Below are 18,064 nucleotides of genomic sequence, written 5' to 3'. Positions count from 1 at the left end.
GCCTTTAGGAGCCATCTCATTATGCTTCTCACAGTTACAGAATTTTATGTCCAGATGCACAGGCATATTAAAATCATTTTTGCTTTCTAAATCTTCTCCACAGAGACTAGTATCATGGAAAGTGGGATTCTCCCTTAAGTTTTCAAAGAAATTCTATTTGTAGAGAGAAGGGCATTCTGTGATAGAAAACCAACGATACAAATGTGTTATGTGGTTTCCACACCCTGCAGAATCTAAGCTTCATCGTTGTCAGCCCAAACATGGCTAATTGGCCACACTGCTCTGCAGTGCGTTTCCACATCACAATGTATACGTCCAGATACACACAAAAACAATGAGTAAAACCTGAGTGATGTAATGAAGCCACTGTAGTTCTCCTTAGTGATTATAATTTTAAATTTAGCTTAGCCAGAATTTTCTTTCTTTTTTTCAACTGGAGTGGTCAGACTTCAAATACTCAGATTTTTCAACTTCAAATAAGAATGTTTTCCTGATCACTTAGTCTTTACCAACCATAAGAGCTGAAAAAAACTACTGTCTATAGATAACCTAACACAATTTGGTAATTTTGTTTTCTCACTGAAATTTGGCACATTATCAGATGCTTCCAAGCCATCCTTGACAATGGCACCCCACTCCAGGACTCTTGCCTGGAAAATCCCATGGATGGAGGAGCCTGGTAGGCTGAAGTCCATGGGGTCACTAAGAGTCGGACACAACTGAGTGACTTCACTTTCACGTTTCACTTTCATGCATTGGAGAAGGAAATGGCAACCCACTCCAGTGTTCTTGCCTGGAGAATCCCAGGGACGGAGGAGCCAGGTGGACTGCCGTCTATGGGGTCACACAGAGACGGACATGACTGAAGTGACTTAGCAGTAGCATAGTCTGATTAACTTACTTAGCAAGCGATTTGGAGAAGTCTCTCTAATCAGGTTATTTCTGTTAATTGTGCAAAGAAGCTTTTCTTTGCCTGGAAACCCAAACATTCATTAATTAACAGCGGCCAAGAAGCAATTAGCATTCATTTAGAAATAACTTTTCCAGTGTACAGGTTGACACTGCCATGTAAATCAACCCTTGAAAGACATCTGTGGCCCAATGGAAAGGTGACTTGGAAACCATGGGCCAAGAATTCAGGTCCCTGGACCTCTGCTGAATCACTGTGTCTCTAGGCAAGGCACTGTATAATACTTCCCTCCTCCTCAACTTGGTCATCTGTGGAATGAGGGGGTTGCAGTTAAAACTCTCTTCCAACCATGGCATTTTTTTTATTCTCATAGAAAGTGGGAAGAAAGTTAAAGTGTAGAAGCAGAGGAGAAAAAAGCTTGGAGAATATAATATATGTGTGTGTATATATATATGCATATATACATATATGTGTGTATACATATGTGCATGCATGCATGTGTGTTCAGTCGTGTTCAACTCTTTGCGACCCCATGGACTGTAAATGGCCAAGTTCCACTGTCCATGGGATTTCCCAGTCAAGAATACTGGAGTGAGTTGCCTTTTCCTACTCCAGGGGATCTTCCCAACTCAGGGATTGAACCCACCTCTCCTCCAATTCCTACATTGGATTCTTTATGATTTGCACCACCTGGGAAGCCTGTATATGCATACGCACATATGTATACACATTAACATATTTATATATAAATATATATTATATCAGTTCAGTCACTCAGTTGTGTCTGACTCTTTGCAACCCCATGGACTGCAGCACACCAGGCCTCCCTGTCCATCACCAACTCCCAGAGCTCAAACTCATGTCCATTGAGTCAGTGACACCATTCAACCATCTCATCCTCTGTCATCTCCTTCTCTTCCTGCCTTCAACCTTTCCCAGCATTGAGGTCTTTTTTAAAGAGTCAGTTCTTCGCATCAGGTGGCCAAAGTATTGGAGCTTCAGCCTTGGCATCAGTCCTTCCAATGAATATTCAGGATTGATTTTTTAGGATTGACTGACTTGATATAATAAATATTATATATATATGTGTATATGTATATATATTTATTAAGATTGTGTAGTTATGTTGAACATGTTAAATTCTTGTCATAAACAGAATTACTTTGCCTTTCAATACTTGGGGTACAGTGCTTGGTTCTGGATATAGAAAAAAATAGCTATCATGGCATCATAGAGTGAGAGGGTTCTCATTGAATAAATCATAAATGAATCATTAAAAATACAATAAAGATTATAGAAGTAGAATCATTTTTTCACTTTGGTGAGACTATAGACTAGGCATAACAAAGAGAAAAAAAAAGGAAAATAAAGGAATTGTACCTAGGGAGTTATTCATAGTTATGGAACTGATTACAGCCTCAATCCCAATTCTAGAAAGAAGTTCAGGGGCTGCAGTGCCCAGGAAAGTCTTTAATCTTTAAGTGAAACTTAAGTAATTCTGCTAAAGAGACACAAAGGGAAGCAAAGGAAAGGCTGATGTGCTTCTTTTTGCACTGATTTTATCCCTACCTTTCTTCACCATCAGCATCAAAGTTTTTATATGCATTTCTCCCAAACTAGAGATGACTCAAGATCTTATGTTTTCAATTTTACATGGATTTTACAAACTTGGAGAACAGACAAAAATCTTAAAAACAATGGCATTTGATCTCAAGATCTAGGTGTTTTGTAGATTGAATTAGTTGTTTGAATTCAAAAAGTCTAGCCCTTAATTAGCAAAAACTAAACCCCAGAGGGTCAAGGTTGAGATCCATGGGGTCGCAAAGAGTGGGACACAACTGAGCAACTGAACAATGTCAAGGTTGAGGAAATAAGCATAATACATACTTTTCTACCTCTTTTCCTAACCCCTGACCAGTTCTTGACCACTAGGAAAAACAAAACTGGAGGGAAATCATTACCTTTAAATGCTATTCAAATCCCTGAGAAGGGCTCTCATGATCATCCCTGAGTCAAGCCCCAGCTTGGAGCGACAGAAAAGTAGAAAAGTAGAAACATCGGAAAATCTCAGGGGAATCCTGAACAGAAAGTGTCATTGTTGGGTTCATGGTATGTAACCCAGGAGGTGGTCAGACTTGTAGAGAAATCATACATCCAACAGTTTTTTTAATGGCAAAATATCAATGTCTAGGCAGTGAGCCTAAAAGTGCATTCAGAGTCCTGCTTAACCTCAGAGCATGCCAGGGCAAGCATCCCAAAATCCATGGCCCTTCCCAACCAGGAGCCTTGTGGAAGGTCTAAGAGAACCAGTGGATCAGGAGACTTGAGGTTGGAGTGGAAACAATTCTATACGTAGTCCTGATATGGAGACCACAGAGGGAACACAGGGAATCTCAGAGGATGTGGCAGAGATGGAGAGCAGCAACCATGCTCTGGCAGGATGTCACATCCCTGGGGAGGCCGAAAGGACAGAAGCGGCCCACTCCCACTGTCACCAAACCCCAGGCCCTCGATCAAACTCTCCTAGGCCCAGACACCCATGGGGAAGAAAAGAGGAAGGGAAGGGGAAAGAGGCCTGTATTAACCGAACCATTAGCCAAAGGAAAAGTTAGTTTTAAACCAAAAGTGAGTTAACCTTGAGTTGACAAGATCCACTGGCAGGAGCCCCTGGAGGCTCAGACAGTAAGGAGTCTGCCTACAGTGCAGGAGACCCAGGTTCGATCCCTGTGTCTGGAAGACTCAGGAAGATCCTGTGTTAGGAAGATCCTGTGTTGGGAAAATCCCCTGGAGAAGGCAGTGGCAACCTACTCCAGTATTCTTGCCTGGAGAATCCCATGGACAGAGGAGCCTGGTGGGCTGCAGTCCATGGAGTCACAAAGAGTAGGTCATGACTGAGTGACTTCACTTTCACTTTTTTCACTGGCAAGGGGACCTCTAGGCTAGGATGAGTTGCTATTTTTAAAAAAATAACATCACACAACTCTTTTTGCACACCCCAGTTTGTAGCTTGAGAAAAATGTGTACTCCATACATGTGGGTATATGCTAGCACCCCAGAGACATGCTGTGCTGTGCCCACGGATCCTATATGTATCCAAAAGCCATCATCAGAGTCCATTTACCTCCAAGGCAGGGTCATTCTCTGCATGAAAAGAGGCATGCAAAGAATATATTAGAAGTTTATTTTTATGATCCTAACATAGCCTCTGAGTTGCCAGAAGGACCAAGCCTTCTTCTCTGTGAAGTTAGGGGATGCCAGTTCCCATGGTATTAATTCAGGCTGCCAGGCAGAGCCTGGGCACATTCATATGAGACAGATATCCAGAGGAAGCAGGCAGCCTCCTAGCTTATCTGAGGGACTGGTGCAAGCTCAAGAGATGTTAGATGTTAAGTGTTAAGTGTTAGTCACTCAGTCATGCCCGACTCTTTGCAACTCCATGGACTGCAGCCCACCAGGCTCCTCTGTCCATGAGGTTTTCCAGGCAAGGATACTGGAGTGGGTTGCCATTTCCTTCTCCAGGGAATGTTCCCAACCCAGGGATCAAACCCGGGTCTCCTGCACTGCAGGCAGATTCTTTCAAACTGATCTACAAGGGAAACCCAAAGAGATGTAAGGAAGCCAAAGATAAGCTAGGGGGTCAGAGATGAAAGTCACTCTGACCTTTGACAATGACTCCAGAGAGGAAAAGGCACTGTTGGACACTTTGGGTTGGCAGGGAAACATATAGTTTTGCCACTTCTAGGCAGAGAGAGCTGCTCGCTTCTGGCTGGCCACGTGAGCCTCCCTGCAGCCTGCCCTCACTACAGAAACAACTCTGTTCTTTGGACAACGGATCTGGTGGGTCACGCCCGTCTGCCACTTCTGCGCTTTTTCTGGGGCAGCTGCTCTTGAGAATGGTCAGAGGCCATAGGAGACCCAGAAGACAGTCTCCAGCTGGCCTCCTGGTAGCCCAGGGACATTTCTCCACTCAAGTGACAGCTTCATCTGAGAGTCCGGGCCAGAGAGTGGGCACAATTTCCCCGCGTTATGAATGCCCCCCCAACCTATCAGGCTGTTTGCCTTCTCCCACCCCTTGGGAGTTTCATCCCAGCACCGACAAGTGAGGGACCCTTCTCAGGTATCCCTTGGGGTTTAGGCTCTCCCATACCTGGTTGGACGTTTCTCCTTGAAAGCAGATACCGAACACTCCAATCTTCCCCACTTGGCCCAGTCATATATGATGGATCCAGAAGGCTCTTAACATTTACAACTCCAAGTACCTTCTTTTTCCTTCTTTGAAACACCTGACTATTGTAATTAATAGCTTCAAAGACAGCAATGGCTTCTATAGATCCATACAAGTTCATTTAAGAACTCAAAGCTGCAACTTTGACTATTTTTCCCCCTGTGTCAACCCTACCCTGAGGGCAATGTATATGAAAGCTCTTGCTTTAGAAGTAGAAAAAAAGAGGCTGAGATATAGAAGAACTGGTAAAAGCACATAGATTGGTATCAAAATGTTCTGCCTTGGTGCTAACTTCATATTTCAAAACTTTCTATGAAATCATCACTAATGTTAGAGGGAAATAAACTTCCCTATATCCTGAGACAGGGGTCCCCAGTCCCTGGGCCACACAGCAGGATTAAGTTGGGGGCAAGCAAGCGAAACTTCCTCTGTCTCTCGTATTGCAGGCGGATTCTTTACCAGCTGAGCCACAAGGGGAGCCCAGCTGTATTTCCAGCCACGCCCTACCTTTTGCATTGCCGCCTGAGTTTCCACCTCCTGTCAGATCAGCAGCAGTATTAGATTAGCATGAACCCTGCTGTGAATTATGCTTGTGAGGATTCTAGGTTGTGTGCCCTCGAATCAACCCTCACCCAATTTTTCTTGGAAAAAAATATCTTCCATGAAGCCAGTCTCTGGTGCAAAAATGGCTGGGAATGGCTGCCCTAAGAGCTTGGGGATTGTGGACAGTCACACCAAGTAAAAAGAGAGAGAGAAGAAATGACATCCCACACTATACTTACATTTAATTTAATGGAAGGAAAAAAAATTCTAAATAAAATCCTTAAATAAAAATGAACCCAAGAAAGATGATTTGTGTGTGTTTGGTGCCATCAAGTAACACTGTGTCCCCCATGGATATATATATATATATTTTAGTTTAAAGGCCTCGGATAAGAAACAAGGAACTCCAGAGCATGCCTTCATGCAAGAAATTCGAAGCTTAAATCTAGAATCTGAGAGAGCTAAAATGTCAGCAGAAAGCCTCAGGTCTGGGAACAAAAATGAAATACAGAAGAAAAATGGTAAAAGGACATAAAGATGGTGAAAATATGGCATTAAAGGAGCTAGGAAACATGAGCTATTGGCATCTATGTGCTACAGACAAAGCAAGAGAAGACAGGCCTCTAGGGGCTGGCACCTATGAAGAGCCAGTTTAAAGCATAAAAAGTGCAGTGAAGCAGTCTGTGAAAGCAGCAGCTGCTGAGTCACAGGTGAGGAGAAGGGTGGGGGCCACACTTTCACATTTTCATTCAGTGTTGAAATGTCCTCCACTTGAGAGTTTTGGTACAAACTCAGAGGAGAACCAACTTCCTCGTGAGCTCCAGGGCACAATTCATCATAACCTCTATTATGGAAGCTATGGTGGTGACTCTCAACCTCACAGATCTGTTTTTGTTTTTGCTTTTAACTCCAAGGATGGTCACATAAAAGATGACCCAGGGTTTCCGAACAAACTCAGAAAACTGATAAAACCAGAGTAGATGATACTCAAATTTTAAGTTCTAGGACACAGGAACTGCACACAAAGACAGTGCATGTATTTTTCCTCTAAGACTCTCCTTCCTGTAATTAGTGTGGAATAATTGAAGCCTGATCTCTGTTCTCAAATCATCAATTATCTTGAGAAGTAAAACACTTGTGCAGATAGGCAACCAGACTTTCCAAAACCTTAAGATAGCAAGCTCAAGAGCAGGAGTCTTCTGTCATGTTGCCTGAAAAACTTCTGGACTCTAGGTCCAGAACATATTGAACATAGTAGGTTTACGTCCACACGAGACCTGAGAGTTTAATATTAAAGGATGTGAATGCTTAGTCCTTCTTGTTAAGAAAAAAATTACTGAGACACTGCCTCTGCTGACCGAGAAAATAATAACAATAATAGTAATAATCAGTATATCTCCTGATATTCTATATTTTTCTAAGAATGGTTTTACAGCAAGAGTTCAAGTCACAGCTTGCCTTTAAGTTAAAGCCTATATATAAAATTAAAGATTTTGTGGCAGTAAAATGACTTTAATATTACCAATATCATTCTCTTCTTCTAAGCATAAGGTGAAAATTTATTACACAGTGTTACAGATTACTTCAAGTGTCTTTGAATAAGGAGTCTAATAAATTAAAGGGAGAAAACTATACAAAATGTAAAACCTATATTATATTCTTGGGTAGGCCTGACCTTCTAAAAAATAATGTGTCAGAAAAACCCTTGAAGTTATGTATTCAAGGTAGTTCTCCAAACAGTACTAAAGAATGAAAGCACTGAATGCATAAAAATGGAATATATAATGAGAAATCAACCTGATATTCACATCCTGATGAAAATTTGCAACCAATATGAAAGCCTGTCCCAGATGGCTTAGGCTGGGTTCTTTCAATATTGTAAACAAAAATCAAATCCAGGCACACAACTTTTCCTATGAGGTAAAAAACATTCTCCACCTTAGGTTTTTGTTTTTATTTTTTCCTGAGGCATTTTATTTTAGTTACAAAAGGAGAACTTAATTAGCTCCTCCTAATCCTTCCAGGAAGTAGTTGCAATAATAGGATAAAGGTGTCAGGAGAGAATAATTTATGTTCAGATTCACACTGAAGTGAAGTGAAAGTCGTTCAGTCATCTGCAACTCTTTGCAACCCCATGGACTATACAGTCCATGGAATTCTCCAGGCCAGAATACTGGAGTGAGTAGCCTTCCCCTCCTCCAGCAGATCTTCCCGATGCAGGAATGAAACCATGGTCCCCTGCACTGCAAGTGGATTCTTTACCAACTGAGCTATCAGGGAAGCTGTACCAAGAAATCAATTATCGGGGTTAATCCAAAGAAGTTGCCATGTAGTCAGCAATTATAAAGAGAAACAAGCCAGAAAAGAAGGTAAAACAAGGCAGGAGAAGGGAAGGAAAGGGGAGTTGATGGGAACACACCATACACACCAAAGAAGTGTACAAGAGGAATGATTTTCTGCAAAACAGAGCGGTATCTCCTTTTTAAAAAACTTGGGATGTAGTTGCTTTACAATGTCTTATTGATTTCTGCTGTACAACAATGTAAGTCGACTATATGTATACATATATCCTCTCCCTCTTGAGCCTCCCTTCTATCCTACCCTGCCCCTCTCCACCCCTCTAGGTCATCACAGAGCACTGAATTGAACTCCCTATGCTATACAGCATGGAGAAGGCAATGGCACCCCACTCCAGTACTCTTGCCTGGGAAATCCCACGGACGGAGGAGCCTGGTGGGCTGCACTCCATGGGGTTGCTAAGAGTCGGACATGACTGAGCGACTTCACTTTCAGTTTTCACTTTCATGCATTGGAGAAGGAAATGGCAACCCACTCCAGTGTTCTTGCCTGAAGAATCCCAGGGATGGGGGAGCCTGGTGGGCTGCCGTCTATGGGGTCGCACAGAGTCGGACACGACTGAAGCGACTTAGTAGTAGTAGTAGTAGTAGTATGCTATACAGCAGTCTCACTATTATCTATTTTACCCGTAGCAGTGTATGTATGCCAATTCTAGTCTCCCAATTCGTCCACCATCCCCATCACCCCCTTGGTCCACAAGTCTGTTCTCTGCATCTCTATTTCTGCCCTGCAAATATGTTCATCTGTACCTTTGGGTCCCTATTCTTTTAAAGCTATGAAAGCTAATGTTCAGTTCAGTTCAGTCACTCAGTCGTGTCCAACTCTTTGCGACCCCATGAATCGCAGCACGCCAGGCCTCCCTGTCCATCACCAACTCCCGGAGTTCACTCAAACTCATGTTCATCGAGCCAGTGATGCCATCCAGCCATCTCATCCTCTGTTGTCCCCTTCTCCTCCAGCCCCCAATCCCTCCCAGGATCAGGGTCTTTTCCAATGAGTCAACTCTTCTCATGTGGTGGCGAAAGGATTGGAGTTTCAGGTTTAGCATCAGTTCTTCCAATGAAAACCCAGGACTGATCTCCTTTAGGATGGTCTGGTTGGATCTCCTTGCAGTCCAAGGGACTCTCAAGAGTCTTCTCCAACACCACATTTCAAAAGCATCAATTCTTTGGCGCTCAGCGTTCTTTACAGTCCAACTCTCACATTCATACATGACCACTGGAAAAACCATAGCCTTGACTAGACGGACCTTAGTTGGCAAAGTAATGTCTCTGCTTTTCAATATGCTATCTAGGTTGGTCATAACTTTCTTTTCAAGGAGTAAGCATTTTTTAATTTCATGGCTGCAATCACCATCTGCAGTGATTTTGGAGCCCAGAAAAATAAAGTCTGACACTGTTTCCAATCTTTCCCCATCTATTTCCCATGAAGTGATGGGACTGGATGCCATGATCTTCGTTTTCTGAATGTTGAGCTTTAAGCCAACTTTTTCACTCTCCTCTTTCACTTTCATCAAGAGGCTTTTTAGTTCCTCTTCACTTTCTGCCATAAGGGTGGTGTCATCTGCATATCTGAGGTTATTGATATATCTCCTGGCAATCTTGATTCCAGCTTGTGCTTCTTCCAGCACAGTGTTTCTTCCAGCACAGTGTTTCTCCTGATGTACTCTGCATATAAGTTAAATAAGCAGGGTGACAATATACAGCCTTAACGTACTCTTTTTCCTATTTGGAACCAGTCTGTTGTTCCATGTCCAGTTCTAACTGTTGCTTCCTGACCTGCATACAGATTTCTCAAGAGGCAGGTCAGGTGGTCTGGTATTCCCATCTCTTTCAGAATTTCCCACAGTTTATTGTGATCCACACAGTCAAAGGCTTTGGCATAGTCAATAAAGCAGAAATAGATGTTTTTCTGGAACTCTCTTGCTTTTTCCATGATCCAGCAGATGTTGGCAATTTGATCTCTGGTTCCTCTGCCTTTTCTAAAACCAACTAGAACAATTGGAAGTTCACGGTTCACATACTGCTGAAGCCTGGCTTGGAGAATTTTGAGCTTTACTTTACTAGTGTGTGAGATGAGTTCAATTGTGCGGTAGTTTGAGCATTGTCATTGCCTTTCTTTGGGATTGGAATGAAAAACTGACCTTTTCCAGTTCTGTGGCTACTGCTGAGTTTTCCGAATTTGCTGGCATAGTGAGTGCAGCAGTTTCACAGCATCATCTTTCAGGATTTGAAACAGCTCAACTGGAATTCCATCACCTCCACTAGCTTTGTTCGTAGTGATGCTTCTAAGGCCCACTTGACTTCACATTCCAGGATGTCTGGCTCTAGGTGAGTGATCATACCATCGTGATTATCTGGGTCATGAAGCTCTTTTTTGTACAGTTCTTCTGTGTATTCTTGCCACCTTTTCTTAATATCTTCTGCTTCTGTTAGCTCCATACCATTTCTGTCCTTTATCGAGCCCTTCTTTGCATGAAATGTTCCCTTGGTATAGTGCTAGTTGGAGTTTCAGCTGAAGTCTGTAATAGACTAACTTCTATTTCTCAGTTTCCTTTCTTCTACAAGAGAAACCTCATACACACACACACACACACACACACACACACACACACCACTTTATCTTTGGATAGAGTGAAGAGCAGCATGATAGCAGTACTATCATTGATTACTATACAAATTCATTTATCACTGAATTTTCCCATCAAACGTACCATCATAGTGATTCATTGTAAATAGGGGACCATAAGCACAAAGCTGATTACACGTTTAAATGATGAGAAGTGCAGTTAGTTTCCATTTACTTCTTATAGATGAGCACCTATCTATGAACAAGATACAAGCTGTCATAAAAACCTGTTACTACATAAATACCAAAGCATGTTATAGGCTGGGTAAAACAAGTAATAATAGGCATTGAAAATTCCATACTTTAAACATGTACAGAACCTACTAAACTAAAATATTGTTTATAAAATATTCAAAGAAATTAGTGCAAAGAAGGATGTGTGAATGCTAAAACTGAAGAAATATCAACTTTTTTTTTTTACTGTTTCTCTGCTTCACACACACACACACAAACACAAATAGATGATAGATAGATAGATGATAGATTGTTGCTATTGTTCAGTCGCTCAGTAGTGTCCTTTACAATGCCATGGACTGCAGCACACCAGGCTTCCCTGTTCCTCACCATCTCTCAGAGTTTGCCCAAGTTCATGTCCATTGAACTAGTGATGCCATCCAACCATTCCATCCTCTGTCATCCGTTTCTCCTCCTGCCTTCAGTCTTACTCAGCGTCAGAGTCTTTTCCAGTGATTCGGCTCTTGGCATCAGGTGGCCAAAGTACTGGAGCTTCAGCTTCAGCCTCAGTCCTTCCAGTGAATATTCAGGGTTGATTTCCTTTTGACTGGTTTGATCACTTTATTGTCCAAAAGACTCTACATACATTCATAGATAGACAGATACATAGATCAGTAAGTGCCATAGACTTACAATATTTTCAGTGATGTATAACTTTTTATTTTAAAGGCAGAGTAATTACTATGTGCCAGGTATTGTCCCTAAGTGTTTACAATATGTCAAGTTAATGATTCTCATATTAGCTCTATGACAAGGATTCCTCAGGGGAATATTTTTTTTTTGCTAAAAGCTAAGAAATAAGTTCTTCACATTTGCAGGAAAAAAGAGAGGATTCTACTATTATTTTCAGTTTACAGATAAGAAAACTGAGTCAGAGAAAATAATCACCTGTCCAGTAAGCTTAAACTTCAATTTCAGCATTCTGATGCCAGGAGCCAACTCACAATTATAATTCATGGTCATCTGTGTAGATCCATTGAAAACATGAATTCCATCTACCAGAGAAAAATGGGACAGCCCAGGATCCAAGCTAACCAGGGGGGTTCCAGTCTGCAAAGCACTGAAGGACACTGCTACAGTACCCTACTTCTAGTTTCCTGCCTCTAGAGTAAGGCAGCTAGTGGGCATTTTTATGCTTGATATTTTCTAACAAAAGAGCTTAGAAATTTACACCTTCATGCCTTACCTGTAGTGTGTGTGTGTGTGTGTGTGTGTGTGGTTGTATGAACATAAAGGGGCTCATAAAACCAAGTCTGGAAGTAAAAGCTTTGGAAAGCTACCATAATTTGGATCCTACTTCAGAAGCACAGTCTTTATATGTTACATGTATTTTCAGTTCTTAGATTACAATAGGCAAATTGACTCATGAAGACAAGCCTCTCCCAAGCTACTCTGAGCTGAAAGATGACCTTCACACTTTCATTTCCTGTGGATATGAGAGTGTGTGGTTTACTCAAGTTCATGGCTGGGAGGGGCCTTAAAGGTCATCTTGTTTTGTGACTATAGCAAAAATTTGGAAGCAGAAAGGTCAGCCCCAATATCTTGCCATTTTCCTTTTGACAGTTGGAGACAGAGTAAGAATCAAAAAGAAATCATAGTTTATGACAGAGAAACCAGACCACTGATAAAATGATATTTATATGCCTTCTCACACAGGCAGCAAGAAATAAATACCCAAGGTTAATCAAAAAATGAAAAAGACATTTGCTGTATTTTCAGGCGATTAAAAATTTGGAGTGGGATTTAGTTTTGTTTTTAAAGAAACATTTGATTGATATGTATTATCAAGATAAGATTTGTGATTGCCCCTTTACCCAAAATAGGAAAGACTTAAGAGTCCTTTCTGGTTGTATCTCCTGCATGAGCCATGTCTATTAACAGAAGCCCAATTTGGTGGTTTTCTGTGCAAAAAAAAGTGATTGTCTAAAGTCAAACATCTGAGGAACTTCCCTGGTGGCCCAGTGGTTAAGACACCAGGCTTCCACTGCAAGGGGCACAGGTTCAATGCCTGGTTCGGGAATTAAGATACCACATGCCACATGACGTGGCCAAAAAAAAAAAAAAAAAAGTAGAGAAAAATATCAAGCATTAGAGAATTCAAATGAAACAAAAGATTATAGTTCTTAACATATTTCATGAGGAAAGAATCCACAGAGAGCTCTTTATAATGATTTAATTAAAAGAATTAAGCATCATGGTGTGGGAGATTTCAAGCGAAAGCTGTTAAGTTTGAGGAGTCAAATGAGCACTGAGTTCAAATACAAGCTCTTTAACTTATGAATCATATTTTGGGGGCAAGTTATCCAATACTTCTAATGTAAGTTTCCCCATCTATACAATGGGCATACTAACTCCTTTCTAAAGCTGTTACGCAGTTTATGTGTCATAGCGTATGTAAACTCCTTGGCACTCCTTCCTTCTCTCTCTCATCTCCCCCACCCCCTTCCATCTTAGTGAACTTTGTGAAACCAGAAAAGTTCTGTGCAAAAACACTTTCTTCCATTCAAATAAATTTCTGAACAAAGCTTGCAAAACCCCAATACAGCACTGTCTAACACAGCAATACTATAAAATATTCATTCCATCTTAGTAGCAACACATAAATTCCACGTCACATAATGGTACAAAAATTACATCTCATTTGTGAGACACTTGCCGTTGCATTTTGTGAAGTATAATTCATGGAAAACATTTTTGAAATTTTCTTTGTGTGGTGTGACACCCTCTCAATTCACTGAAGCCACAACTTACCATTTGGAAGAAAATTAACATGCGTGACCTGAATTTTCTTTTTATTTTTTTTTTAGTACCATAGAAAAGTGGAAATGAAATTCAAATCCTATAAACACTTAGGTATAAAAGAAACAAGAATGGATATGCAAACAGCTAGTGTTTTAGAAAGGTGTGAGCCTGGTAAGCCAATAATTCACACCTAGGATCTAAATTTGTTAAGTCTGATTCTCAAATCAAGTAGAAGAATTAAAAATGCTGCTTGTTTCAAATGCATCAGCTTTTTTATGGAACAAAGTAGGGTGTCAACTTTCAGAAAAACATGTTGCCCTTTGATACAGAAGGAACACAGAAGACATTCTGTACTCTGCACACATGAGATACCACTTTCTTCCTGTCAGGCACGCACATCCTCTAGAAATCAGCTGGTGGTATATGATCATTTGGCTTTCAACTCTGTCCATTTTGTAAGCTAATGGTCAAGGAATAGTGCTTGCACTGCCATAAACTTTACCAAAGGCTTTGGCTTTTTAGAGAGCATTTTAGGAGCAATCTCTTCAAAAACAACACTACTTTGTAGAAATCCCTATACAAGCAGAAATTTGTCACTCAAAGATCTTCTCTTGGCTGGAAGAAATGATGGCAAATTATGTCTTATTATGCTATTTATATATTGTGCATGTGAACAGATATAGCATAATTGTAACAGATACATTTATGCACATATATGCCATCTGCATATGCATAACTTTTTATACTCATAATTCCATTTTCTTTTCATGTTATGCCATCGTCTTTGCTGTGCAGTTCAGTCCCATATTATTTTCATTTCAACCACAGCTGCATCATTGCTGCTGCCAGATCTCTGTTTATTTTATTTATTTATTTAATTTTGGGGGGGAGAAAATATAAAATTTTAAATTGTTTTTTTTTTCTTTTTTTTTTTTATCAGAAAGGAAAGTCATCAAGAATTAGATTTTATTTTAGGAACAAAGTAAGGTTTCATGGGAGAAAAAAACAAAGCCTTGGTGTAGAGAAGGTTTGTTCATTTTCTATAGCATTACTGAAGTGTCCGTATGCCTTGATAATCCTATCAATGTTTGGATCATCTCACTGGGGGAAATGACTTAATTTAACTCTATTTTGGTGTCTCCGCAAAGGTAAGTTTTCTATTTTGAGAGCCTACCTGGGTAGTTTTCTGCTACTTCTTTTGTAATGAAATCCCAGAGTGTGCCCAGCTGACTTGCCAAATCTTTTTCCCCCAGTAGTAAAGGTGGGTGGCCAGTGGGTGGAGGAGGAGGTGTGGGACCTGGCCGGGGATTCACCCTGTAGCAGAGTTACCTTCAACCAATATCTCATAATGCTAAAAGCCTAGACAGGAAACAGATCAATGAAGGCTGGAGACAAGTGGATCAAACTGATGCTCTATTATCTCATGTCCTCTAGTGTCTCTCTTTCAATGCCATCATGGAAGAACTGGGAATCTCACTCAAAAATCAGAAAAAGTTAAAGAAAAAGTCAAGAACTAAGGGGAAATCATCCTTCACAAGTATCCTTACTTGTCATCAAAGACGAACTCAGAGAAAAGAGACGATGGCGTGAGCTGAGAACACACCTGGAGTAAGCTTTCAGGAAGAAAAAACATGCTTACTGCAGGTTTTTGGAGAAAGGGTTTCTAACAACGGTGCAATGTTTTACATACATCTATATGCATAACTCGGATTATGGATACAGATACAAGAAATACAGTTTAGAAAGCTCAGATAGACTGAGATTACTTGGGAAGTGACACGGATTCTTTTGAAATGAATTTGTATGCTCACTTATTTTACCTTTTCTCTTTCATCCCAATAAATTGCTGTGTGTGCTTTCTAAGTAATAATAAAACAACAGGGTTTTTTTCCAGAATGAGTTTGAGTGTTGGTTTGTTTCCCATCACTTGCTCTGATTCACAGTGTCTGGTTTCCAAGTGTTATCAGCTGTCAAGTTTGCTATTTTGATGACTCTTATCTGTTCAGCCTGACAAAGCCATTTCCGGCTGTGTTAAAAAAAAAAAATCTTTTTAGTTTGTACCAAGTACCTTGTTTTTCTAGTAGAATAAAACCATTCATCTTTGTGTTTTAAAATCTAAGTTTATAAGTAGTTTGAATGGTAGCTGGATCAGTGACTATGACATAAAAGGATACTAAAAAGGAAAAATTCATTTAAAAAATAAAAGAGTCCACCACATTCAAGGCACCCTTCTAGGTTCTAGGGATACCACGGTAAGGAAAACAGATATGGTCCCTGCCCTCCCACAGTTTATAGTAAAATAAAAAAGAACAGCATTCTGTTACCCAAAGCTGGATTGCGCTTCCTCAGTGGAGGTCAGAAGCTGTGGGAACACACAGGAGTATTTAACCTGGGATGGGACAAGGAGGTCTTCCTTGAGGAAGGCACAGGAAATCTACATATGAATGTGTTCCCTTCTGACAGTCTATTTGTTAGTCCAATTTTATTCATAAGGGCAACAAAGGAAGACTAGGAACCCAACTAACACAATCAGCTACAAAGTACTGTATTGTAGTAGGTTTATAACACCTTTCATACAAATGATACATAAAAAGACAAACACAAAAAATAAAACATTTCAATCTTGCAGCGCAGTACCTTGTAAAGTACAGTAGTACAATGTTCTTGCCTGAAGAATCTCAGGGGCGGGGGAGCCTGGTGAGCTGCCATCTATGGGGTTGCAGAGTCGGGACACGACTGAAGCAACTTAGCAGCAGTAGCAGCAGCACAGTACAACAGCTGGCATACAAGGGATGGCATGGAACAGACTAGAAGAGTTACCGACTGGAGGAGGGAGAGGAGCTGGGAGATGGTAAAGCTGAAGGGTCATTAGCAGTGTGCAATTTCAATCACACCTGATGTTGATGGAATACACATTTGCATCTTTGAAAGTTCACAACTGGAAGGTCCGTATGTCGGGCATTTACTGTATAGCTAAGATCTGAAAGAGGGCAAATTAATCTGATCCAGGGAGAAACATCAGATAGAGAAGGAAAGTGTTTCAGTTGAAAAAAAACAGTGTATTCTAAGGCACTGCAATAAGAAAATATAGGGCCAGAATGACGAAAAAAAAAAGGAGTCTATTGGCTAAAATGCAAACAGTGCAATGGAGCCCAGAGGTAATAGCCACTCTGGCTAAGGTTAGAGAAAGAATTGAAGGAAAGAAGACTAAGAAGAGGAAAAGAGAGAGACAGGGTCCCTTGATCAGCAGCCCAGAGAAAGGATACTGTAGCTTGGGCTAGAGGAATGCCAATAGGAAACCAACCCTGACTACTCATTGGAAGAACTGATGCTGAAGCTGAAGCTCCAATACTTCGGCCACCTGATGCAAAGAATTGAGATGATTCATTGTAAAAGACCCTGATCTGGGAGAGATTGAGGGCAGGGGGAGAACCGGACAACAGAGGATGAGATGGTTAGATGGCATCACTGACTCAATGGATATGAATTTGAGATTTGAGCAAACTCTGGGATATAGTGAAGGACAGGGAGGCCTGGCGTGCTGCAGTCCATGGAGTCACGAAGAGTCAGACATGACTTAGTGACAGAACAGCAACAGAGGAAGGCCAGAGAGACCACTGCATGACAGGTAACTTGGAGGCACAATTCACACAGCCAGAGGTTCAGAAAGTGGCCTTGAGGGAAGGAAAAGGAAGTTCAAGAAAACATCAGGATTCCGGAGCAGAGGAGTGGGGGTGGAGGAAGGAATGTTTAGCTGGAGAGTTGCTGCTAAGTCACTTCAGTCGTGTCTGACTATGTGTGAACCCATAGACGGCAGCCCATCAGGCTCCCCCGTCCCTGGGATTCTCCAGGCAAGAACACTAGAGTGGGTTGCCATTTCCTTCTCCAATGGAGAGTTGAGATATTGGGAAACAGCATCAGGAAAGGAGCAAGCACTGGATCAATATTTCACACAATTAAATCCCATTGGTTTCCGTAGGATTATTCTACAACTGAAAGAAACTTTTAATCTAGTCCCTGTAGTATGTGAGTACAGAAATAGTTCCAGACATGAAGAGGAAACAAAATGACCTTTTAAAATAGCAATAACAGATACTGGACATATATTTTTCTGTGCTTGTAATCAACACTCAGATTTGGGATCAATCAGAATTTTATTAACAACAAATAGAATACAATGTAGTTCATAAACAATGCAATAAGATTCTTATATTTAAGAATTACAAATGATGAATCCAACTGATTGGCAATGAATTAGAATGATGTGAAAATATTACAGGGGAAATAGTTATTCAATTGACTAAATCTCATAGTTATTCAATTGACTAAATCTCATACTAAAGGAATTCTACTTTAATTTTCTAATGTAACAGAACAGTATTTTTCTCTGATTTCAGGAAATATTATGGTGCTATATCTTTTTA

General features: G+C 40.8%; 1 protein-coding gene across 2 annotated transcripts in view; it reads left to right on the top strand.

Moving 5' to 3' along the window:
• Positions 1–15,536, top strand: part of GRIK1 (glutamate ionotropic receptor kainate type subunit 1) — a 171,822-nt gene extending 156,286 nt beyond the window's left edge. Inside the window, exons 15-16 of one of the 2 annotated variants that reach the window (XM_040227728.1) lie at positions 14,581–14,667; positions 15,075–15,536. In XM_040227728.1, the coding sequence (XP_040083662.1) occupies positions 14,581–14,667; positions 15,075–15,230 (243 nt within the window). In that variant the 3' untranslated portion in view covers positions 15,231–15,536. The remainder of the gene's footprint in view (positions 1–14,580; positions 14,668–15,074) is intronic. The other variant, XM_040227736.1, reaches the window with a different exon arrangement.
• The last annotated feature ends 2,528 nt before the right edge of the window (positions 15,537–18,064 follow it).

This window comes from Oryx dammah, unplaced genomic scaffold (assembly GCF_014754425.2).
Source record: "Oryx dammah isolate SB20612 unplaced genomic scaffold, SCBI_Odam_1.1 HiC_scaffold_2, whole genome shotgun sequence".
In the NCBI taxonomy this organism is placed as follows: domain Eukaryota; kingdom Metazoa; phylum Chordata; class Mammalia; order Artiodactyla; family Bovidae; genus Oryx; species Oryx dammah.
Note: the sequence above shows the minus strand (reverse complement) of the source record. Positions and strands in the feature narration are given on the sequence as shown.